This window comes from Narcine bancroftii, chromosome 2 (assembly GCF_036971445.1).
Source record: "Narcine bancroftii isolate sNarBan1 chromosome 2, sNarBan1.hap1, whole genome shotgun sequence".
Classification (NCBI taxonomy): Eukaryota; Metazoa; Chordata; class Chondrichthyes; order Torpediniformes; family Narcinidae; genus Narcine; species Narcine bancroftii.
In genome coordinates, this window is record NC_091470.1 from 187,057,908 (window position 1) to 187,083,488 (window position 25,581).

At 45.9% G+C, this 25,581-nt stretch overlaps 1 protein-coding gene across 2 annotated transcripts in view; it reads left to right on the forward strand.

The window, feature by feature from the left end:
* LOC138754780 (zinc-binding protein A33-like) overlaps positions 1-14,308 on the forward strand; it is a 28,921-nt gene extending 14,613 nt beyond the window's left edge. For both annotated transcript variants that reach the window (XM_069919598.1, XM_069919599.1), the window contains one exon: positions 9,887-14,308. In XM_069919598.1, coding sequence (XP_069775699.1) covers positions 9,887-10,431 — 545 coding nt within the window. In that variant the 3' untranslated portion in view covers positions 10,432-14,308. The remainder of the gene's footprint in view (positions 1-9,886) is intronic.
* The last annotated feature ends 11,273 nt before the right edge of the window (positions 14,309-25,581 follow it).

Below are 25,581 nucleotides of genomic sequence, written 5' to 3' on the forward strand. Positions count from 1 at the left end.
TTTGTTTGTGACTTACACTATATTTAAAAAAAACTGCCACAATCTATCTCTTTTAAAACATATCTATATACAATATAAAATATAACATAATCTGTCACACCATTAATAAATATAAAATCTTACTTAACTCTAAACTTAATCTGACTATGTGCATGTGAGCGTGTGTGTCAGATCCCAAACAATTACAGTTTAGGCACGATTCTGAAGGGATGATTAAAATTTAAAGTTGAGTCTTCGAAATCTTTTGTGTTGAAACTCAGTCTTTAAACTGTTGTTCAAAAGTAATTATGAAGTGGGTGAGGCGCCAAGTCATCAAACTTCTCAAAACTCATGAATTCTTGTAGAGTTGCTTTCAGAGAAATGTTTCTTCATACAAATGATTTTTCCACCATTCCCGTCTCTTGCATGGAGGTTACGGAACTTGTGATTTCACAAACCCAGTCAAGGGTTTTGACAAAATAACCATTACAAATGCCGCCAGTAACACTGCTCTCTCTTAGTTGAAGTGGCCATCTGTTCCGAAACCACTTCGATTCTGTATTCCTCCCTTGATGAGTAGCAGCCCTTTTCGCACAGAAAGCTACTGCATATTCTGACCTCAGATGATCTGGTTCATAATATTAAAGATCGTTTCTTGAAGTGTCTCTATCACAGATGGCTTTCTGAATAAACGTCATTGTTACAGGTTTCAATGGAGAGCAATAATCAAACTACTTAAGGCTCTGAAGTAGCAGTCAAACTGTCTCTGAACAAACAGGCTTCCAATTAAACAATGAGACAAGCTTGTTTACAGCTGGACTTAAGAGACACATTGTCTCTCAAAATGGTGTTCTCTGTGTGATTCCCTGTTTCCAAACACACCCAGTAACATGACGAAGAAATATTATATAAAATATAACCTAAAGATTAATAATAACGCATCTGTCATTTGTGGCATAACCGATGTTTTGGGCCTGAGCCCTTCATCAAGGTAAATTTACTTGGTTGGGCCTTGTTCACAAATCCAGAGAATTACCGGTCAAATCACTCTTCAGCAGTACAGTCAGATAACTTAGTCATCACTCTCGTAAATCTTCCCTGACCAACGCCAGCATGTCTTTTCTCAAACAAGGCACCAAAAGCTATACTCACGATTCCAAGTGAGATCTCAGCAATGCCCTATCAATCTCAACATTACAACCCTGCTCTTGTGTGCTGTTCCTTTGGAAAGGAACACCAACATTGCATTCCCCACTGCTCAATGTTACACTCCCTACAACATGAAAGTCTGCAGACGGCAGTGATTGAAGTAAAAACACAACGCTGGAGAAACTCTGCAGGTCAAATAACGTCATTTATATGGCAAAGATGATAACTAACGTTTCGGGCTTGAGCCCTTCATCATGAGGAAAATGCAGGCAGCCACCCGAACAAAACGGCAGGAGGGAGGGGCAGGGGGAGGAGCACGGTCCCCCCCCAGACAGGAGGTAATAGGTGGGTAAGGGAAGGAGGGGCCTGTGAAAGGATTGGGAAGATGGTGGAGAGCTGGAGGAAAGGAGACAGAGGGATGGGGAAGAATGGGGAGTGGTCTGGAAGAAACAGGAGTCGTCGACGTTAATGCTGTACGGTTGGAGAGGGCCCAGATGGAATATTAAGGGTTGCTCCTCCAATATACGGGTGGTCTTGGTTTGATGGTGCACAAGGCCTTGGACAGACATATCAGCATTGAAATGGTTGGCCCAGACCTCATCACTGCATCCATTGAATCTGAGTTCTGGGTTCAGGTGCAGCAGGCTGTCAAGAAGGCAAATGGAAAGTTGGCCTTCATTGCTGGAGGGATTGAATTTAAGAGCAGAGAGGCTCTGCTGTAACTGTACAAGGTCCTGGTGAGGCCACATCTGGAGAACTGCCTGTGGTTCTGGTCTCCTTACATGAGGAAGGACGCCCTGGCTTTGGAGGCAGTACAGAGGAGGGTCACCAGGTTGATTCCAGAGATGAGGGGGTTGGCCTATGAGGAGAGATTGAGTCGTCTGGGACTGTATTCACTGGAATTCAGAAGAATGAGAAGGGATATTATAGAAACGTCTAAAATTATGAAAGGCATAGATAGAGGTAGGTGAGTTGTTTCCAATGGTGGGGGAGAACAGAACTAGGGGACATCGCCCCAAGATTCAGGGGAGTAGGTTTAGGATGGAGATGAGGAGGAACTGCTTTTCCCAGACGGAGGTGAATCTGTGGAACTTGCTGCCCGTTGAAGCAGTGGAGGTGACCTTAGGGAATATATTTAAGACAAGGTTGGATAGAATTTTTTACATAGTTGGGGAATTAAGGGATATGGGAAAAAGTCTCACCCCACCCCCTCCCCATTGATGTGATCTACTGGAATTGCTGTCGGAAGGAGGCACACAAAATCATCGAGGACCCCTTCTACCCCACGCACGGTATCTTTCAGCTGCTCCCTTCGTGGAAGAGACACAGGAGAGCAGCACCTCCAGGAGGTGCGGCTTCTTCCCACAGACAGCGAGAACGCTGAATGACCAAAGGAACTGCTCACGCTGACCCCCCGGGACTCTCATTTGTACAAAACAATACTTACCTATTTGTAGAGATGCAATACTTGTCCTGCACGCATATTGTTGGTCTGTATGGGTGTCATGTCTGGTTGCATGTCTTGCACCAGGAACCGGAGAACGCTATTCCGTCGGGTTCTTCAGACAACAATAATCTTGACTTGAGAAGACAGGTAGGTGGAGATATCATCAGATCACTGAATGGTGGAGCGGGCTCGACGGGACGTTTCTTGTGTTCGAATGGTTGTTCTTTGCATGAGGTCAACAGTGGATGGCACCAAACCGCACTGCTAAAAATGGGGGCATCTTGGGGGGGGGGGAGGTGGGAAGCACCAGTTGTTGAATCCCATGAGTTCACTTCAGTGTAGGTGCTCCTCAACTTGCGATGGGGCCACGTTCTGGCAAACCCATCTTGTCGATAAAAAATCCCGCACCTCCCATTTTTTATAATTGCATTTTGAATACCTTTATTCCACACTGTAAAAGCCATAATGCACAATGAATGTTTGAAGCATTGAACCAAAATTAATTGCAATAGGTGGTGCAGAGAAGGTTCACGAGAATGTTGACAGGATTTCAGGGTCTGAGTTACAGGGAAAGGTTGTGCAGACTGGGGCTTTTTTCTCTGGAGCATAGAAGATTGAGAGGGGACTTGATAGAGGTGTTTAAGATTTTAAAAGGGACAGACAGAGTAAATGTGGATAGGCTTTTTCAATTAAGAAAGGGGGAGGTTCAAACTAGAGGACATGGTTTAAGATTGAAGGGGAAAATTATAAGGGGAACATGAGGGGAAATTTCTTTACGCAGAGGGTGGTGGGGATGTGGAATGAGCTTCCGGCAGACGCGGTCGAGGCGGGATCATTGGTTACATTTAAGGAAAGACTGGATCGTTACATGGATAGGAGGGGACTAGAGGGGTATGGACCGGGTGCTGGTCAGTGGGACTAGGAGGGTGGGGATTTGCTACGGCGTGGACTAGTAGGGCCGAACTGGCCTGTTCTGTGCTGTAAGTGGTTATATGGTTATATGGTTAATTTCACTCTCTTCTGATGGGGCTTGAGAACAACTGGTAGAACGGACTGGGGCATCAACACTTGGTGTTGTTTTAACCAGCATAGACTCCTTCAGGAAGATAATCAATTTTTGGCTGGACAGATTGTTTTGAAAGTACGTAACTTCGAAAAGTCGGATCATCGAAACTAGGGGAGTGCCGGCTTTCACCGGGGCAGTGTCCAGACGCTTTCACCCAAGGTCGGAAAGGGCTGATGGTGGCCAAATGAACCAACGTTTAGCTCGTGCTGGTCCTGCACGCAGCAAGGACCGTAGCCTGACGTGCACCACAGAGGTGGTGGTATTCCCCCCAACACACCTTGCCATTTGTTGGCCGTGCACATCCATACTCGACAAAGGCGTGACTAACGGGCACCTCTCTCATTTTCAATGAATCAGGTCCAAACTGCAGGCCTGGAATGTAAATGGAGGTGGACAATTAAAATATCCCCATTCCATAAGGTAACAGGGCTCATCTTTAAGAACACTACAGCACTGCAGGCCCTTTGGCCCTCGATGTTGTGCTGGTCCATGTATTCCTTTAAAAAAGTACTAAACCCTCCCTACTCCATAACCCTCCACTTTTCATTCACCCATTTGTCTCTTAAATGCCCCTAATGTTCCAGCCTCCACCACCATCCCTGACAAGGCATTCCAGACCCCCACAACTCTCTGGGGTAAGAAAAACGTACCCCCGACGTCTCCCCTAAACTTCCCTCAATGTAGAGAAACTCAGCAGGTGACACAGCATCTATTGGAAGCATAAGGCAGGCCTGAGGCCTTCAGTGAACTGGAATTCACTGACTGTGTGTGTAGTGGCTCCCCCCTTCACCTACCCCAATATAAACACTGGATTTCCTGTCTTACCTTAGATTAACCTGAGGACCTGCATCTACCAGCTGTTTGATTGTAAGCTGTTGAAAATCACGTTACAAGTCCTTCTGGAGTGCCAAAGATCAGGCAGGTGGGTTGGCGCAGGGGCCAGCGATGGGTCTCAAATCCCGCACCGCCCACAAGGACCCTGCACGCTCCCCCCCTCCCACCACGTCTGCACAGTTCTTCCTCGGGGAAGGAGGAGGGGGGGCCTCAGACTTCCTCCCACAGTCCGAAACGTACCGGACGGTGCAAGTTGGGCAGCACGGACCTGTGGGTTGAAATGGCCCGCCACCGTGCCCTATGTCCACGTTTAAAATTCAAAGTATTCACGCTCGGTTGAGAATTTGATGAAATATCTTGCCATCCTCCCAATCACATAAAGCAGCCTTTCGTTAATTTTGTACCCAGAAATTGACCATCGATTAGAAATCTTTATTCCCAGAGGCATCCGCCAAACACAAATTAAGAGCGTGGAGAAATGTTCGTCGTGCGTGCTTCTCGATAACATAAGAACAGGCCACTTGATTAGTACCTCATACACACCCCTAAAAACATTTCCTTCAGCATTGGCATCTCCGAAGACTGAGCATCCCTGAAGGATAAGAGCCGTCCCCCGTCCACCCAATCACACACCTTCCTACATCGAGTCAAGTTTATTGTCATCTGACTGCACAAGAACAGCCAGATAAAACAGCGTTCTCCAGTTCCCGACGCAAAACACGCAGGCACTGCACCCAGACAACACACATGCAGGACAAATACTTCATCTGTACAAATAAATATCGCTTCGTGAACATGAGAGTCTCGGAGGGTCAGTGTGAGCAGTTCCAAGCTGTCCCTCAGCCTGGTGGCGCTGGTTCTGATCTCTTCCCCGATAGGAGCAGCTGAAAGTTGCCGTGTGTGGGGTGGAAGGGGACCCTCAGTGATTTTGCACGCCCTCTTCAGACAGCGATCCTGCTAGAGCGCGTCAACTGGGAGGGGGGGGGAGGGCGTGCAGGGAGACTCCAGTATCCTCCCTGCCACTCTAACAATCCTGTGGATTGACCTCCAATCCATTGTTCTTTGGTAACCGTCCCCATGTGGTGATGCGGCCAGCCAGGGCACCCTTGAGAGAGCTCCAATAGAAGATGGTGGCCTTGCCCACCCCCTCCACCCTTCTCGATGAGTGAGGAGGTGTTGAGTGTCCATCCCTGGGATTACTTCCCAACAGTGAGGCGGGTACACCTTCCTCAGAAAGAGGTAGCAGTTCACCACGAACCTCTCAAGGACAATTAGAAATGGGGAATAAATGCTGGCCTCATTAGTGATGCTCGGATCCCATAAATGAATCTAAAGTATGTGTCATTTTCACATTTGTCTGCTTAACTTAATACAGGGAATTAAAGAACCATCATCCAAGATTCCTTGGTAAGTGGAAACAGTGCAGGAGACGTGTAGCACCTCGAGCATTTAGGGTCCAAGCGTCAGTGGTACCACAATGTACATTATCAGTAGTGTTAAACCAAATGAGCTTGCAGTGGGATGGAAGCTACTGGAACGTCTGGACACGTTGGGAAGGCCTAGCTGGTGAATGCGAAACGTACGCTCTTTTGCAAAGTGTTGCCAACGTTGTAATTCTGTGCGCAGGGAATTCTGTCTGTGTTGGCATTCTGATAGCACAATCAAATAAACTTGTCTCTGGTACAGCAGTGGCTATTCTCTCTCTCAGTTATCGGCCATTACTTAAATGTTTCAAAATTAAATATTTAAAATTAGACATATTCAGCCCTACAAGTCCTTGCCACCCATTTTACACCCCAGTCAACCTGCACCTCTGGTACAATTTTGAATGGTGGGAGGAAACTGGAGGCCCTGGGGAAAACCCACGCAGACGCAGGGAGAATGTACAGATGCCTCACGGACAGCGCAAGATTCGAACCCAGGTCCGATCTCGATCGCTGGTGCCGTAGAGGCGTTGCCAGGGGTTCTCGGCCGTTTTCTTTTCACTAATATCCCACTTTGTTTTTTTGTAATACTTTGTTTTTAATTTTGTGGTCAAATATATATCAAGAATTAACCATAACCCAAATACATAAATTGAAATTAGAAAGTCAATGATACAGGTTGTCCAAACAGCCCCGCCCCCCCTCTCCCCGCTCCAAACATAGAAAAAATGAAAGGAAAGCGAGAAAATATCGGTAAACGTTCCCTTAATGTCACATAAATATTGCATTTAGAATGTAACATGCATGAAATTCTTTAACGCTGTCTCCCGTTAGGCCCGCTTTGTCCAACAGAAGTGAGGTCCCCACAGGGAGGAGGGAACTTGCGACCCCCCACCCCCCCAGCTTCCCAGACCAGCGCTCGAGCCACCGGGGCCTCTAACCACAGCGATAACAGAAAAAGAAGCAGGAAGAAAGGGGAGGCTCTCGGGATCCGGGATCCACTTCATTTTCTTGCCTGAGTTGGGGAAAGACGCAGGGAATGGAACTCTGGAACAGAATGAGGGTCCCTAAATGTTCCACCCTGCGTGCTGCAGGTACGGCTGCCATACCTGCTCCTTCTTGGGATTGTAAGTAATTTTCTGCAGGGGAACTCAACGACGCAAGTCCACATTCCATCGGGCCATGTCCAGAGGGCCTATTACGGTATATCTTAAAAAATAGAAATCAAATACGAAGAAAGCAGGAGGTCTGGTTCTGAACTACGTGTGGGACTGAGTAGGTGGTGAGTGATTGATCTATGGAGGGGTGACGAGCCACAGAACAAGGGACACTGAACAGTGGTTCTCAACCCTATTAATTTCCCATCTTAATTACCATATTTGATGGCTTATAAGATGAACTGGCATATAAATCCACCCCCGGCCATTTCAACAGGGAATATTGAGAATTTATCTTTTATAGGTAAGTATTTAATATTATTGAAATAAGGAGTTGCGATATAGCAGGAATAAAATCCAGGGTGCAGGGAGGGGAGGTGGGGTGGGGTTGCAGGGGCTGGTGACGGGCCATCGAGGGGGAGGGAGTGGGGTGGCAGCAACAGTGCGTGGACTGACAGAACTTCCCGATGGCCTATACCGATCCCATTGCCCTGCTTTCCTTCCCCCCCCCCCCCCCCCACCACCAGGCAGCCTGCCCTGATAACCTGTACTGATCCCACCGCCTGTTCTCTGCTACCCCTTCCACCAGATGGCCCACCACCGGTCCCCAATGATAGTGAGCCACGTAGCGGGAGTGATCACTTTTGGCATAACTCACCCGGTAGTGGTGAGTAACATAAGACCCGGGGGATATTTTTGTGCCATTTTTTGGAGTGGAATAGTGGGAACTTATATGCCCTCAAATACAGTAATCCCTTACTAACTTATGGCATTCCATACTGTAGTTAGTAAGGAATTGCTTAAGTTGGTATGTGAATGGAAGGTTGAGAACCAACTGAAATTAGGAGAAGTGAGAGCACATATGGGGGGTGGCGGGGGGCTAGAACACAGGCTGTAAGGAGTTTGTATGTGTCTCCCCATGACTGCGTGGGTTCTCCCCGGGGACTCTGGTTTCCTCCCACCCTTCCAAACATACTGGGGGTTGCAGGTCAATGGGGTACAAATTACCATAAATATGCATGTATAATGCGTTTTGAATATAATGCGACCCACCCCCCCCCCCCCCATTTTTGAGGGGAAGTACCTCTTCCCCTTCGCGGCACAGATTTGTGGGCCAAAAGGGTCTGTTACCGTGCTGCATGTCTAAGTTTAGTAAACTTTAATAAACTTAGTATCGTTTGAATGTCAAAATCAACTCGATCCCAATGCCCACATCTGATAAAGGCTTGAAAAGACGATGCAGAACTAGGACAGAGAGTCGAAGATTCAATAGTGTTGTATTGTCATGTCATAAAAATTAGATGTAATATTCGACAAAGTTGCCTTTAGTCTGTGTGAGCACGTAAGAAATAGTGGAGTTGGCCATTTGGCTCATCGATCCCGGTCCGCCGTTCGTTGAGATCATGGCCTGATGGGCTCATTTCCACCAACCTGCCTTTTCCCCATATCCCCTTAATTTCCCGACTATGTAAAAAATCTATCCAACCTCATCTTAAATATATTTACTGAGATGCTGACCTCAATTTTTCTTTTCCAAAAATATACTTTATTCACCTGTATTTACAATACAGAGGAAAAAAAAACTGTTCAGAACTTTTAAATTCAAAGCATCAATCCTCTCGATACATTCTTGCCATTCCACATCGTATATTCTCCTCTCCGTACCCGTTACCAACACTGTGGTACCTTGCATTTGTTTGAGGGGCTTCCCCTCAGCCCCTCAGTTCCCGGTAACGGAAGGGACTCTAGACTGCGGTCCTTCCCCACTGCCCCCTTGTGTTGGCCTCAGCACATCCCACCGCAGCCTGGAACGTGCCCGTTGGCGGTGTTTCTAAACCATCATCTCCGCCTGTATCTTATCGAAACCCCCAAAGATTCGCCATCGGCAGAAAGTGCCTGGCGCCTCTTACAGTCAGAAAGAGAGGCCCCTGTGGAGTCACCGAGTGCCCGTGGATTCGCCTCCAGGGCTCCTGCAGATGCACAGCCTTCAGTCCAAACCAACGGCGACCCGAGCTCCAGATCTGAACCTCCAACCTGATTGGGAGCATGATTAGAGAGCGCAGATCCCTGTTCCATCCGCTCCATATGCAAGTGGGTCCCATTTGTATGCATTTGGCTCATAGAAATGATCTTGTTGCAATCTTCAAATCATTTATCATTTCACCCCTCCAGTAAGCAAACACACGGGTTCCAGTCACTTCACTCCATCCCATTCTCCTGGTGTGGTTCACTAGACTTCAGATTTATTGTCCGAGAACATACGTGACATCACATACAACCCTGAGATTCCTTTTTCCTGCGGGTGAGGCAGAATTACCAGTGCAAAAAAACAAAACTGGCTCAACATAAACTGGTAAAGAAATTAAACAAACTGACTGTGCAATACAGAGACAGAAAAAAAATCAATAAAGTGCAAAACCAAGTCCCTGACTAAATTTGTCATTGAGGGGTCTGATGGTGGAGGGGTAGCAGCTGTTCCTGAACCTGGTGAGTGCGAGTCTTGTGGCACCGATACCTCTTTCCTGATGGCAGCAGTGAGAACCGAGCGTGCAATGGGCGGTGAGGGTCTTTAATGATTCCTGCTGCTCTCCTACGGCAGCATTCCCCATAGATGTACTCAGTGGGTTTTGCCTGTGATGTCCTGGGATGCTTCTGCCACTTTTTAGAGAGCTTTACACTTGGGGGTGTCGGTGTCCCCGTACCGGACTGCGCTGAAGCCATTCTGCACCACACACCTGTAGAAGTTTGCCAGGGTTTTCGATGTCATACTCGAAGCACTGACGTGGTCTTCTGGCACTAATGAGCTTCTTTGTCTGACCTCTCTCCCCAGCTCCCGCTTCCCTGACTCTGGACCCAAGCACGGCTCACCCGTCGCTCGTCCTGATTGACGACCACACCGGCGTGAAACTTGGGGACAAATTCCACCCAAACTTCGAATCCCTGGAGGCTTCGGACCATGATCTCAGCGTTCTGGCCGCCGTGGGATTCTCGTCCGGGCGCCACTACTGGGAGGTGAACGTGGGAAATAAGACTGCGTGGGACCTGGGCGTGGTGAAAGACATCATCCGAAAGCAGGGCTCAAGACCAGGGCAGGACCCCGAATACTGGGTTTTGACCTTAAAAAATGGAGGAGAATACTGGCTTTCCACCGCGCCCCCCACGCATATCTCAGTCAGCTTGAAGCCCAAGAAGATTGGGGTGTACCTGGACTATGAGGGTGGACAGTTGACGTTCTACAATGTGAGCAACATGTCCACACTGTTCACTTTCAGTCGCAATTTCTCCGGGAAGCTTTTCCCTTACTTCAGTCCTGGCAACAACGAGGACAAGAAAAATTCAGAACCCCTCGTTCTTGTTCATTTCAAGAACCGTTAACAGCCAATTGACGGTTCAGTTTTTCGGCACCACTGCAAACACTGTTCCACTCAATCATGGTTCCACGGGTCATCCCGAATGCGCTGGGCATGCTGGATGCCACACGATGGGTGGAGAAACTCAGCAGGTCAAATAGCATAGCAATGATACACTGAGCCCTTCATTGAGGTAAAGCCTGAAACTTTGGTTAGGTATGTTCAGCCCCTTTCACACTTGAATCCCACTAAATTGGCCGTTCACTGTCCTGGGACAGGAATGGGGGTTTGGCTTTTCACACTTGACCACTCCTAACTCCTACCATGGCGGCACACCAGCCACCAGCCTGCTTCCTCCTTTGAGAGGGCATGCAGGGCTGGCCTCGAGGACAATAGGAGACGGAAGAAGAACCGTGATACCCAGAGCAGAATTTCCCTTGTAGTCACTGCGGCCAGGCACGTCTACCCCACACTGGCCTCACCAGCCACAAGTGGGCCTGCCGCAGACGTTGATGGCCCTCTTCGATCATGGATCCAAGCCAGAGTGATAAAGGACCCTGCTGAGTTTCTCCAGCATTGTGTGTTTTTACTTCAACCACGGTGTCTATAGACTTTCGTGTTTCACATCCTGGTGGTTTTCCACTGTTCTCACTACACCACCCCCCCGACCCCGAACTACAGCCCGCTAGGCTTACTGAGAGAGGGAGGGGTTGGAACTGAGCTCCTCTCTGTCCACAGTATGAATCACAAGGGGTAGAAATTTGCCAGGCAGGTAAAGTCCTGTCACTGATCTGAATTTGCTCCTTGTGCCACAAAACACAGAAGGTTCTCAGGAAAGATACAGTCAAGATCAACAGACAAAGAAGGAGGAGGCATGTCTCTCGGCGTCCAGGGGCAACAGGATTACCTAGCCTAGTGGAAGGATAAAGGTTCCATTATTGTCATGTTTAGAATGTAACTTACATGAAGCGTAACCGTGAAGAAGACAGAGAGTCGCTGCCTTGTCCAGCCCCCCCTCCCAGAAATGAGGCCCCAGTGAGGAATGGGCCCTGGTTTACAAGACCAGTGCTCTAACCGGGTGGGGGAGGGGGAGTGGGGAGAGAAAGTCACTTCCCCAGAGGGGCGGAATCGGATACTTTGGCCTCCGCAGTTTGGTGCCAGGTATTTTGGTGGGGAAACAACACTTTTGAGGACCAAGGACATTTTGGTCCCAACCAAAAAAAATTATTAATCTAATAAATTAATTATATTGAAAATTGCTTATTATAAAACCCAGGGAAAAGCTTTTTTTATCGTTAATATGACAGCTTGTTCAAAGTCACACTCTATGCTCTCTATTTGGGACAATGTTTGGCAAGATGGCCAATATATGTGGCCCTTTGTTTGGGGAGCAGTGCAGAAATAATAGGGCGAAGTCCACCATGCTTATTTTGGCCCAATATTGCATGTAGGGGTTCTGTCGGTATCGGAATCAGCAAATATTTCTTCACCCCACTTCTTCCTACCAAAAATCCAGGCACCTCGCTATCTCCGAGTAGAAACCTTCTGTCGCAAGTCACGCGGATCTTAAAATTATCTGGAATTTCTAACACATTTGGTAAGTGCCTGGTACATTTCATTGCGCTCCCTTCGTCCAGTCCTTCTCAAGGAATCAGGGCACGGGATGGCCCCTTGGACTGCCTGCGCCACATTCACCAAAACCCTGGAAGTGGTTTCTGAGGTTTTGTGACTGCAACTCTTCTTGTTCCTAACCGTTAGCGCCAAAATGTCCAGCACCAAATGATGGAGGCCAAAATGTTCTATGAGGAGGGTGGTGGTGGTGGGGGCAGGGGGGATCGGGGGTGGAGTGGCTGTCTGATGCTCCATGCTTGAACAGCCCTGGAATGGTCCAGTGAAGAGCTGCGACCTGCAGGATTATGGATCGACAAATGAGATATTCAGCAGCCCTGTCTTTTTTGAAAATTTTATTTTCCATTTGCGTCAAAACATATACAGTATTTATCCATAACATAAAAATGATAAAATTATGACACAAAAATAATACAACTTTTATAAATTTTCCCTCAAAATAGTAGGAAAAATAAAAGCAAAGGCCTGTCTAATAAGCCCATATCTTTTAATCAATTAATTGCAGTTTACATAACAATCTTAAACCATAACTAGTAGGGCGGGTTGGACGGTGGGGGGAGGGGGTGTGGGTGGTGTGGTGGACGCTGCTGGTAAAGTTGTAGCAATAAAATCCAGGTAGGGTTTCCAAATCTTATAAAATTTTTCTGGTTGATTTTGTAAATTATACATCATTCTCTCTAATGATATACAATTTAATAATTCTGTTTGCCATCTATTCAACCCCACAATATCACCAGATTTCCATGTTACAGCTATAGATTTCTTTGCTATTGCTATTGCTACATTTAAAAACTTCTTTTGATAAATATCTAACTTCAATTGGGAAATATCCCCCAATAAAAATACTCTGGGATCCTTCAAAATTTGCGTCTTCAAAACTCGTCCCAATAAAATACTTATATCCTTCCGAAACTTATCTACCTTTTCACGTTGCCAGACTGCATGCAGGGTAAATCCTAGTTCTTCATTACACCTAAAACATTGATCAGAACAATTCGAATGAAGTGGATGCAATTTTTATGGAGTATAATATAATTGATGTAAAAAATTAAATTGTACCATTTGATATCTAACATTAATTGTATAGGTTACACTTTCATAGCATAATTTTGACGGCAGCCCTTTCTTCATTGGCACGGACGTGAATAGCCTGACAGGACAGTAACTAGAGCTTCTGTTTAAGGCAGCTCAGATACGATGAGACGAATGCCCTGCCCCATGTGTAGGACGGTTTCTGGAGCTATTTCCATTTTTGACAGCACAGACAAGGTGGGATGATTAAGACCTTAGGGGCATAAGTGACAGGAGCAGGAGTTGGCCATCCGGCCCGTCGAGCCTGCTCCGCCATCCAATGGTGTGATCTGATGATGAGCTCATCTCCAGCAACCTGCCTATTCATCATATCCCTATTCCCCTTGGATGTAAAAATCTGCCCAACCATGTCTATAAATGTCCAAAGATATGTTAGCAGCCTTTTAAACTAGTTTGCCACGTCTCCTTTTATCCAGTGGTTTTCCAACTGCTCTCCAAACTTACATTTCACTTTAAACAATCCCTCTGCCACTGGTGGGATGTGAGTGGGAAGAGAAGGTTGAGAATCACTGCTCTGGACCCAATTGTTACTGAAATATTTGGCTTGAGAAAAATTGTCATTGGCTCATTTCCTCTGGAGTTCTGAAACCATGCACATAACGAGTCAATGAGGGATGATTAAAACAGTGGTTCTCAACCTTTTCTTTCCCACCCACATCTCACCTTAAGGAATCCCTTACTGATCACAGAGCACCCATAGCAGAGGGCTGAATGTGAGTTTAGGCCAGTTTTCAACCTTTTTCTTTCCACTCACATTCAACTTTAAGTATTCCCTATGTAAAAAATTTAACCCCCGCTCCCACTTCAGGTCATTCCACACTCCCACCCACCACACTCTGCGTGAAGAAGCCCCACCCAATTGTTCCCTTCACACTTTTCCCTTTCATCCTTGACCTGTCTCGATTTGATCTCGCCCAACCTCTGTGGAAATGCTGTGCTGTTTTAAACTACATTGTGGTCATTGGTTCCTTATAAAAATGGAAGAGCGGTCATGTAACAGCAATAACGTGTAATAACAATGGATTTAACAACTTCAAAGCATCAGAGCGTGAGTATTCACACATTCTCGCCGAACATTTACGGTTATTGGAAAGATGGATCTTTGTCAAAAGAATCACCATGGGCTTCAGGCAGATTTATCTGTATCTTGGGGAATCCTGTGGTGTATTTTATAATGATTACAGATGCAGGCCTCAGAAGTTCACAACTATGATGCCGGTAATTTGGGACTTAGCCGTGGCTGTTTGCTGCTAGCCCATATCTTGCAATGACTGATTGGTTCATCATTTGGTTTTCTGGTACTGAAAGCAATAAAACATGCCATGCTTGCACTATTCAACGTCATCAAATAATTTGACTGGAGGTTTAATAACCCTGGTTTATTCATTTAGACGTACAACACAGAAACAGGTAATTTCGGCCCACGAGGCCATGCCGCCCAATTTACACCCAATTAACCTACATAGAACATAGAGAACTTACAGCACAATACAGACCCTTCGGCCCACAGTGTTGTACCAAACATCTCCCTACCCTCGAAATTACTAGGCTTTCCATAGCCCTCTATTTTCCTAAGCTCCAAAAGTCTCTTAAAGGACCCTATCGTCTCCCCATCCACTACTGTTTCCGGTGGCCTGTTCCACACACTCTGCTAAAAGAACCTACCCCTCACATCTCCCCTGTACCTACTCCCGAGCACCTTAAACCCATGTCCTCTTGTGGCGACCATTTCAGCCTCTGACTATCCCACAAGATCAATGCCTCTCGTGATCTTAAAACACCTCCATCAGGTCACCTCTTGTCCTCCATCTTGTTCTCGTGCTCAACCTGTTTACATAAGGCCTGCTCCCCAATCCAGACAACATCCTTGTAAATCTCCTCTGCACCCTTTCGATGGCCTCCACATCCGCAACGTTTCGAACAGTGGGAGGAAACTGGAGCCCCGGGGAAAACCCATACAGACACGGGGAGAACGTACAAACTCCTTACAGACAGCACGGGATTCGAACCTTAGTCCCAATCACTTGCGCTGCAAAGACATTGCGCGATTCGAAAACAGCGGTGCTGCTGGAACCGCAGTATCGGCAGTGCTGCCTCTGGTGTGGACCCACAGGGAGTTAGGAGTGGCAATACAGCACTCCCGCGGGGTCCAACCGCACAGACAACTACTGTCAGCTCCGCATGGAGTTCAAATGGCCCGTTAAAGGAGCCGACAGGTGGTTTTATTTAAAATCCTGCGACTGTGGGGTCTGCGCCCACGATGGTTGCGCCTCTGCTCGGCAGCAGCCACAAGGGGTTGCAGGCTCCAGGGAAATGGAGGACTGGAACCAAAACATGGGGAGACCATTTCCCATCTGATAAGGAGGCATGGAGGAAGTGACCCAGGGGGATGGTGACCACGGTTGGCGGACCAGTGAGGGGGTGGGCTCTGCGGCTGAAAGACCCGGGCATGTGGTGGGCTGCTTGCGACTGCGATTGAGGGATTTGCGCCAGACTGCAGACTGCTGGTGACTGGTTCGAAATTGGCCGAAGTATCGGAACCGGGATGCGAAGGTGTCCCGAAGACACTGAAGGGTTCCAGACGGTGTCGGAGGTTTGGATCCAGAGTTCGGGTGCCACAGAAAGGCTGGAGACAAATCCATGGTCCCTCGGTGACTTTCTCTGTCTGAAAGAGGCATTTCGGGCAATTTCTCTCAATGGAGAAAGCAATTCTGTTTAATATGGCTCTTTTATTACATGACAATAAATTGAATCCTAAATTGTAACCGTTACAAATTGCCCCCCCCTCTTTAATTCTTCAAGGGATTCAGTCAACCCCCATCAGTTGACAATGAAGCACTCCATGGACTTTGGGCTGTTGATAATGAAAATCATCCCAAGATTCTTATTTATTTTCTCGGAACTGTTCTTTTTCAATATTTTTATTAAAACATTGAAATTTCACATCCAAAAATACCGAGTACATATGTTAAAATTCAAAAGGAGACATTACACTGAAATCGTATCATTTCATCCAAGGAATAAATTGGGCATTAAATGTTTATGTCAGTGGTTCTCAACCTTTTTCTTTTCGCTCACATCCCACTTTAAGTCATCCCTGTGCCATACGTGTTTGGTAAGGATGGCTTAAGGTGGGATGTGGGTAGGAAGGGAGGGTTGAGAACCACTGCTCTAGACCCGATTTTTACTGAAATATTTTGCTTAAGAAAAATTGCCTTTGGCCCATTTCCTTTGGAGTGATGAAACCATGCACATAATGAGTCAATGAAGGACAATTAAAACAGTGGTTTTCAAACTTTTTCTTTCTGCCCACATCCCACCTTAAGCCATCCCTTACTAATCACAGAGCTCCGATGGCATGGGGAATATTTTAAGTGGGATGTGAGTGGAAAGAAAAAGGTTGAGAACTACTGGTGTAAAGATTTATTTGTCGAGGGCAGAGTGGGGGGGGGGGTCTCGCTTCCTACGAACAACTTTCAGTTAAATATGGTGGACCAAATACTCATTTTGAAAGTTCTCCTCAGATATATATTGCCCTTTGTTAGGGACCAGTGCATAAATATTTGAATTCCACCATGCTTTTTGGCCAATATTACATGTACACGTGAAAATGTACAGATTTGAGATTTTTTACGATCTCATTTACATACATTTCCTTTACAGGACTGATAAGAATTTAATCACTGTCATTTTTAATTTACAATCTTTCTATTACGGTTCATTATCTAACATTTATGACATGTTGCTGGGAATAAGAGAGGCTCCCTCAGATAAAATTTTAAAAGCCTGGGAACAGGACCTACAGCTTCTAATTCCTGAAGAAATTTCAAATGTGATTTTCAATTTGGTTAATACCTTTTTTTTTCTTTTCTTTTCAGTTTATACAAGTCTTTATTACTAAATCTAAAGCTGAATTCACACTACAATATGCAATCCCTTCCCAATTATACTTATCAATGCCTGGACTGGTCCCAACTTCCAAAGCGAGGCGATGACTGCACACTTGTAGTAGGTTGTCTGGGCACCAGTAGCAGCTTCTCCACCTCCCTGGACCGGGACATCGGTTTGGAATCTTAAAGTTCTTCTTGCTGAGAGATGTTGTTACCTCTTGGAGAGTCTCCGTTAATACCTCTTCTTTATGTGCCCGCCACTCTCTCCTTCAATTTAAAGTCGTCCTTAGGGCTCACATGTCCAAAGTCAGACGATCTCATTTTTATGCAGCTGTATCTCCTCATTGTGATAAATGCAGCAAGGGAGATGCTTCATTAATTCACATGTTCTAGTCCTGCCAGTCTTGAGAAATATTGGATTGAAATATTTCAAACTTTCTCTGCACTTTTTAAAGTTAATTTTAAACCAAATCCTTTAACTGCCTTATTTGGTATTGTTGGAGAGAGTGGCATAATGTTAACGACATCTGATTTACATGCATTAGCTTTAATTTCTGTTATGTCTTGGCGGGCGGTGTTGCTCAGAAGGAGGGATGTTACCCCACCTACTCACGCTCAATGGCTACGGGACGTCGTGTTTAAACTTAGAGAAGATTAGATGGTCAATTTCTGATTTGAATGTTCAAACACTGCGGGGACTCTTTTTGAATTACTTTTATAATTTTTGATCTGTTATGAAGGTAAAATATCAACTAATGAGGTAATTTATCAGTCTGATAAGAATTCTATTTTCTTTGGCCAAACAGCTTCTTTCTTGGTTGTGGGTTTAGATTTTCCTTTTTTATAATGAAATATCAATAAAATATAATCTGTTTGATTAAAATGCGGGGACCCTTGGATAAAGGACCAGTGGATGTGGCAGGGCTACTGGCGACTCGAGACGGGGGACCCACGGAGGCCAGGGGCTGCTGGAGACTGCTGTTGGAGGGAGGGGACTCATGCCAGGCTGACGGAGACTGGCTCAAAACTGGCCAGAGGGTCACCAGGTAGCGGAACCGGGATGCGGTGGGGGGGGGGGGGGGGGAGGGGTGCCGAGGGTGCTGAAGGGTTCCTGAATGTGGCAGAGGTTCGGATCTGGAGACTCTGTGAGATTGCGGGAGTGCTGGAGGCAAATCTACGGACACTCGGTGACTCAGAGGGGGAGAGACTCTGTTTTGCTTCTCTCTCTCTGACTGTAAGAGGCGCTTCATGTAATTCCTGCCGGTAGCAAATCCGTCTGCCTTGCAGCAGGGAAAAAGAAATTTCATGTCATACGACACTGTTTTATTACTGTGATAAGAAAATGAATCTTGAATCTTAAAATGATATGATTTAAGTGTAATGTATCTTTTTGAATTTACTCTGTATTTTTGGATGTGAAATTTCAATGTAAATAATATTCTTGAAAAAAGAAAGAACTTCAAATTCCTGGGTGTTCAAATTCTGCGAGGATCTGTCCTGGGGCCTCCATGTCGATGTAATCATAAGAAAGGCTATTGATTTTGATTTAGACCTACAGCATGGTAACAGGCCACCTCGGGCCACGCATCCGTGCTGCCCAATTTACACCCCCTTAAATTACACCACCCCCTCCTGTATGTTTCAAACTTTGTGAGGTGTCACCGAAGACTCTCATAAACATCTACAGATGTAGCGGGGAAAGCATTCTGGCTGGTCAGATCGGGCGCCAACTCTCAGAACAAGAAGCAACTCTAGAGGGTTGTTGACCCAACCTGCGACATCACGGGTACCAGTCCTCACTCCATCAAGGACATCTTAAGGCGGTGTCTTAAGAGGGCAGCCTCTATCCTCAAGGACCCTCTTACCACCATCAGGAAGGAGGTCCAGGAACCTGAAGACGAGCACTCAGCGGCACAAGGACAGCTTCTTCACCTCCGCCATCAGATTCCTGAATGATCGGTGAACCAAAGGCACCGCCTGACTTTGACATTCCACTCCTTTTATTTACTTTTGTAAGGTGGCTTTTACAAATGACACTGCTACAGAACAACAACTTTTCTGACATGTTCATGACAATAAGTTCTGATTCTGACATTTTAGGAAGGTATCACTGGGATCTGAGGCACTTTAGCGAGGGTTCCCTTGGTTGAGTCTTGCAATAAAGGAACTGCCTGAACTGGAAAAGGTTGAGTCAGTTTGCATGATAACGTTCGATCTTACCGAAGTCTGGAGATTGCTGACAGAGTGGTTGACAAGAGGCAGCTTCCCCATACAAAATCAGGGACCGTGACCCATTTAAAATGGATCTGAGGAGGAACGTCTTTTAAGTGGGAGATAGGCCGATCCATGGGGCATGGAGGGTTATGGGGACAAGGCAAGAAAGCAGAGCTGAGGCAAAGGTAAAACTGCCCTTGATCCTTAGATCAAGTTGGAGGGGGTTGAATTGTGGCAACTTGTCATTGGACCAAAGGGGTGGTGGCGGAGGGTTTAGATCCCCTTGGCTCTCTGGAGGCCCCCTCCATGAGGCAAATCACATGGTTCCCTGTGTCAGTGGCTTAAGGGAGTTAGCGCCCAATCAGATTGGTGGAATGGGTTTGGGTTACCATCCAGAGGGTCTCATGTCTCCGTCTGTGCATTGGGGACAATCCCCCATTTTGTGGAAGGAAGCAGATACTGTATATATGTGTCTAATACAATATATGTTTCCTGTTGATACTGTGTAAAGGCCTCGGCCACTGACCCCTCTGAGTTCCCAACGCCCTGACTGTTGACTCTTGTCTAGGCCCTGGCCACCTACCCACGCATCCGAGCTCCCGATGCCCCGACCGCAGACTCTTGTTAGGCTCCAGCTGCCCGAGATCCTGGCTCCTCGAACAACACAGGTACTTACCATGGTCCAAAGTAACAGTCCACCCCCTAAATTCTACCCTTAAAATTGGTCCACAAAATTCGACTATTCTCCTCCTTCAACACTTTTGGGTGTATTTTATGGATTTTAGGTTGTTAATCGCGAAAATATTCCTATCACACACCATTTTGAGATGTAATCTATTATCGTGACTTCCTGTCATTTTTAAAGTCCACTAGTATATTGCCCACAAAGCAAGCTGTTTTGGTCAGTCCAAGCATTGTCTGGGCACACACTTGGTGCAGATGCTGTGCAAGTGTTGTCTTAGGCCTGAGCATGCTTAGTCAGGATAGATATAGACAGGCTATAAAAGCAGCTCACATATGCAGATGCTGTGCATTACATTGATTATACAATGACTGCATGTTGATGCACATGTTCTTCAGGCAATAGCACAGTGAGTGTATGTGACAATAGCATTTATTGTCTTCAGGAAGGTTCAATAGGGCAGAAATGTCTCATTAATCTCCCAACAGCTGAGATACATTATGTTACATTTGTGGTGGGTATTCAATTCAATAAAAGTTCATTTAATGTTTCTCCAATGTCCTACGAGATACAGCAAATATGAAATTATCTTTGTGCCCAGCTTGAGGTTGTCTATCATGGTGGCCACTTTTTTTTCCAGGAAGACAATGTTTTGGAAAAAAATGTAGTCCAGGGTAAACTGCAGCCCGTTTAACTTCCGGTTAAGTTGAAATCAATGGAAAGTGAAATCGTTGGTGTTAAAGTGGAACCTCCGAATACTTGACAAATGAACACAAATACATCAACCAAGCACTCTATTGTTACTTTGCAAAGCATGAGAACTCCGACCCAGCAAGAGGCTAATGTCACCACAAGGGACTCTGCTGCCTAGCTCACAAGTTGCGAATTTATGCAGACAAACTTCCAGTTTTTACCAGAACATCTGAAAAGACTTCTTCATATATTATTCTTAAGAGCTCCCAGGAAAGTTGATGAAGGAAAGGAGGTGGATGTTGTCCACATGGACTTTGACATGGTAGGTTAGTTCAAAAGGTTCAGACACTAGGAATCCAGTTGTAAACTGGATTTGAAATTGACTGAATGGGAGAAGACAGAGGTGGTGGATGATTGGATCTCAGACTGGAGGCCTGTGACTAGTGGTGGTGCCTCAGGGATCGGTGCTGGGACCATTGTTGTTTGTTGTCTACATCAATGATCTGGATGATAAGGTGGTGAATTGGATCAGCAAGTTTGTAGATGACACTAAGATTGGAGGCTTTGCGGACAGCGAGGAAGATTTTCAAAGCTTGCAGATGGATCTGGACCAGCCGGAAAAATGGGGTGAAAAATGACAGATGGAGACAATGCAGACAAGTGTGAGGTGTTGCCTTTTGGAAGGACAAATCAAGAAAGGACATATAAGGTAAATGGTCGGGCACTGAAGAGTGCAGGAGAAGAGAGGGATCTGGGAATACAGAAACATAATTCCCTGAAAGTGGCATCACAGGCACACAGGGTTGTAAAGAGAGCTTTTGGCATATTGACCGTCATAAATCAAAGTATTAAGTACAGGAGTTGGGATGTTATAGCCAATTTGTATAAGACATTGGTGAAGCCAAATTTGGAGGATTGTATGCAGTTTTGGTCACCGAACTACAGGAAAGCTATCAATAAGATAGAAAGAGAGCAGAGAAGATTTACTCGGTTGTGGCTGGGACTCAAGGAACCGAGTTACAGGGAAAGGTTAAACAGGTTAGACAGAGTAAATGTAAATAGGCTTTTTCCACTGAGGGTCGGTGAGGTACAAACCAGAGGTCATGAGTTAAGGGTGAAGGGGGAAATGTTTTGGGGGGAACTTCTTTACACAGAGAGTGGTGGGGGTGTGGAATGAGCTCCCTGCTGAAGTGGTGAATGTGGGCTCAGTTTTTACTTTTAAGAATAATTTGGACAGGACCATGGATGGGAGGCGTGTGGAGGGTTAAGGACTGTGTGCAGGTCAGTGGGACAAAGCAGAATAATAAATTGGCATAGACTGGAAGGGCCAAAGGGCCTGTTTCTGTGCTGTTGTGTTCTATGGTTCAATGTTACTTAGGATTTATTATACTGGGTCATGACCCTTATCCAATGGTTAACAGCCTTTCACTGGTTTTGCCAAATATGGAGTTGTTGATGTTCTTCACAATCAGCTGTGACCTTGTTGCATCACCAACACATGGGATGGAATGTTCCCTGCTTTTCAATGTTCTTTTCTACTTTAAGACTTATATTCTCAACATGATGCAAATTATGTTGCCTACTGTCAACCACGTTGTCAATGTTAAAGCTTGAGGTCACCAGCGCCTTGCCGAATAGTTGTTACATCCCCCCTGTCATGGCTTGTGAAGCTGCTGGGTGATCCCACTGCTGCCAAAAGCAAGGACATTCAGCCAGTGGTGGGTCCTTGAGTCCTTGAGAACAGTTTAGCTCAGGGAGGTTTCACGGAGCAGACTCGATAGGCCAAATGGCCTGCTTCTGTTCCTTTTGTGATCTTGTGATATTGGAAACTTGGTTGGTATAAAGAAAGTTGGCAGATGCTGAGAAGTGTGAGGTGCTTCATTTTGGAAGGAATAAATTAAAACTGGATACGCGTAGTAAATGGGTGGTCACTGAGGAACGCAGTGGGGCAAAAAGATCGAGGAATAACGGGTCATCGTTCCCTGAAGGTAGAACCTCATGGGGATAGGGTGGTGAAGAAGGCTTTTGGTACACTGGCCTTTATAAATCAAAGCATAGAATGCAGGAGTTGGGAGGTGATGTTGAGACTGTTCAAGGCGTTGGTGAGGCCAAATTTGGAATATTGTGTGCAGTTCTGGTTGCCGAATTATCGGAAGGATATCAACAAGGGGGAGAGGGTGCAGAGAAAATTTACGGAAATGTTACCTGGGTTTCAGAATCTAGATTACAAAGACTGAACAGATTCGGTCTTTATCCCTTGGAGCGTAGTAGGTTGAGGGGGGGATTTGATCGAGGTATTTAAGATTATGAGGGTTAATGTGGATGGGCTTTTTCCCTTGAGGGTAGGAGAGATTGAAACAAGAGGTAGTGAGTTAAGGGGCAAAAGCTTAGAAGTCACACGAGGGGGACCTTTTTCACTTGGAGAGCGGTGGCCATGTGGAATGAGTTTCTGGGAGAAGTAGTGGCGGCAGGGTCCATTTTGTCATTTAAGGAAAAATTAGATAGGACTGCCTAAAGAAATCTCTTGGTGCCTGCCACATTGACCACCGCCAGTGGGCTGATATCGCCTCAAACCGTGCATCTTGGCGCCTCACAGTTCGGTGGGCAGCAACCTCCTTTGAAGAAGACCGCAGAGCCCACCTCACTGACAAAAGACAAAGGAGGAAAAAACCCAACACCCAACCCCAACCAACCAATTTTCCCTTGCAACCACTGCAACCGTGTCTGCCTGTCCCGTATCGGACTTGTCAGCCACAAACGAGCCTGCAGCTGACGAGGACATTACCCCTCCATAAATCTTCATCCACGAAGCCAAGCCAAAGAAGAAGAGATAGGTGTATGGATGGGAGGGTTATGGGCAAGGAGCAGGTAGGTGGGAGTAGAGGAGAGTAATTAGTTTGGTGCAGACTAGAAAGGATGAGATGACCTGTTTCCATGCTGTAATTGTTATATGGTTATTCATTGCAATTAAATTACATTTCATTTCTCTTGTTCATCATGTCTTTATTCCACTACGTTCTGAGAATATTAAACTCAAAAGAACAATCTGCTCCTTGCTAAGAGCACATTAATTATCTTCACCATGTGAATGAAACTTTGTTCCCATGACTTCAGTATGGAAGAGGACACATTGTTACTTGAACCTTAAGCTTGAGAACACTGTGGTGACAACCAAGTGTCCATTTGCACAAGGTCACGGTATTTTAATCTACAAAAATAAACATTTGGCAACAATTGTTAAATTCTTGCTTCAGTTATGTGTTTGCCTGAATCCTGTGATATTTTCCGTGACCCTCCGATATCTCTGCCAAAGCCCTAATCATCTTGCCCACCACGGTGGACGTAGCAGTCAATGCCAGCGATTAGGACCGGAAAAAGCTAACCAAATTTACTCTGCCAATCCCCCCTCATAATTTAAAATCCCTCAATCAAATCTACACCCCCCACCCCAACCTCCATTCATTTCCAGGGAAACCTTTCCCTGTAACTCAGTTCCTGAAGTCCAGGCAACATCCTAGTAAATCTTCTCTCCTCTCTTTCAATCTCATTGATTTCTTTCCTGTAGTTCGGTGACCAAAACTGCACACAATCCTCCAAATTTGGCCTCACCAATGTCTTGTACAAATTTAATATAACATCCCAACTCCTGGACTCAATACTTTGATTTATGAAGGCCAAGATGACAAAAGCTCTCTTTCCAACCCTGTCCACCTGTGACACCACTTTCAGGGAATGTATTCCCAGATCCACACTCCCTCAATGCCCGACCATTCACAGAGGGGGGGGGGTGGGGGGTGGCTTGGGAGGAGGGGGGGGGGGGGAGAAAAAATCACTGTAAATGTGTGGAAAAGAAAAAGTGTATATCATGGCTATTGTGATTTATGGTGTGAAAAATAAAAAAAATTATATACAAAAAAAAAAAAAATGCCCGACCATTCACTGCGTACGTCCTTTCTTGGTTTGTCCTCCCAAAATGTAATTTGTCCACATTAAGTTCCATCAGCCATTTTTCCAGCCGTTCCAGATCCCTGTGCAGGCTTTGAAAATCTGCTTCACCGTCCAGAACCCCTCCAAACCTTTATGTTTTCTTTGATCTTATCAAACCCACAAGGACCAACCTTTAATGGGACGCTGAATATAAATATTATTTAAGTTCCCATCCAAATCATATGACAATCGGCGAGCAAAATCGGTTTTGAGAATTACATAAACGCACAAGAAACGGGATCAGGATTGGGCCTGCTGGCCTTTCAGCCTGCTTGTCCAGTCAATATCATCGTGGCTCATCAGGCTGTTGATGGCTCCATCTGTCTGTCTGCTCCACTAACCTTCACGACCTCTGTTCCACTGCTGTCTGAGAGAAGCAGTTGCTCCTTTTTACATCTTCAATCTGCTCCCCTGAATCTTCAGGGTCACCATTTGGTGATTCATGAACAAGTACTCCCAGGCCCCTTTGCACAACGTGTTGCAATACAGTTTCCTGGGACGCCTTCCATAAGTCTTGAGCCCACTACCTTGCCCAGGGCCAACCCGTTAGCGTTAAGGATTGTATTGAGCTTCTCACCTCCCATCGATCTTTGACACATTATCCACATCTTCTACTCTGAAGACTGATAAAAAATAGTTATTTGCATTACCAATCATTAATTTCTCCTTCTCATGTAACCATACAATAATTACAGCACAGGAACAGGTCAACTTGGTCCTTCTTGTCCATGCCGAACATTTACCCCCACCCAACCCCACTGACCTACACTCAACCTGTAACCCTCCATTCCTTTCCTGTCCAACTTCTCCTTAAATGCTAATGTCGAGCCTGCCTCTGCCACTCATCCAGAAGCTCATTCCACCCACCCACCGATCTCTGAGTAAAGAAGACCCCCTAATTTTTCCTCTATTTTGCCTCCCAACTCTCAGCTCATTTATATCTCCCCCTTTCTTAAAGGAAAAAGCCTCTCCACATCCACTCTATCTG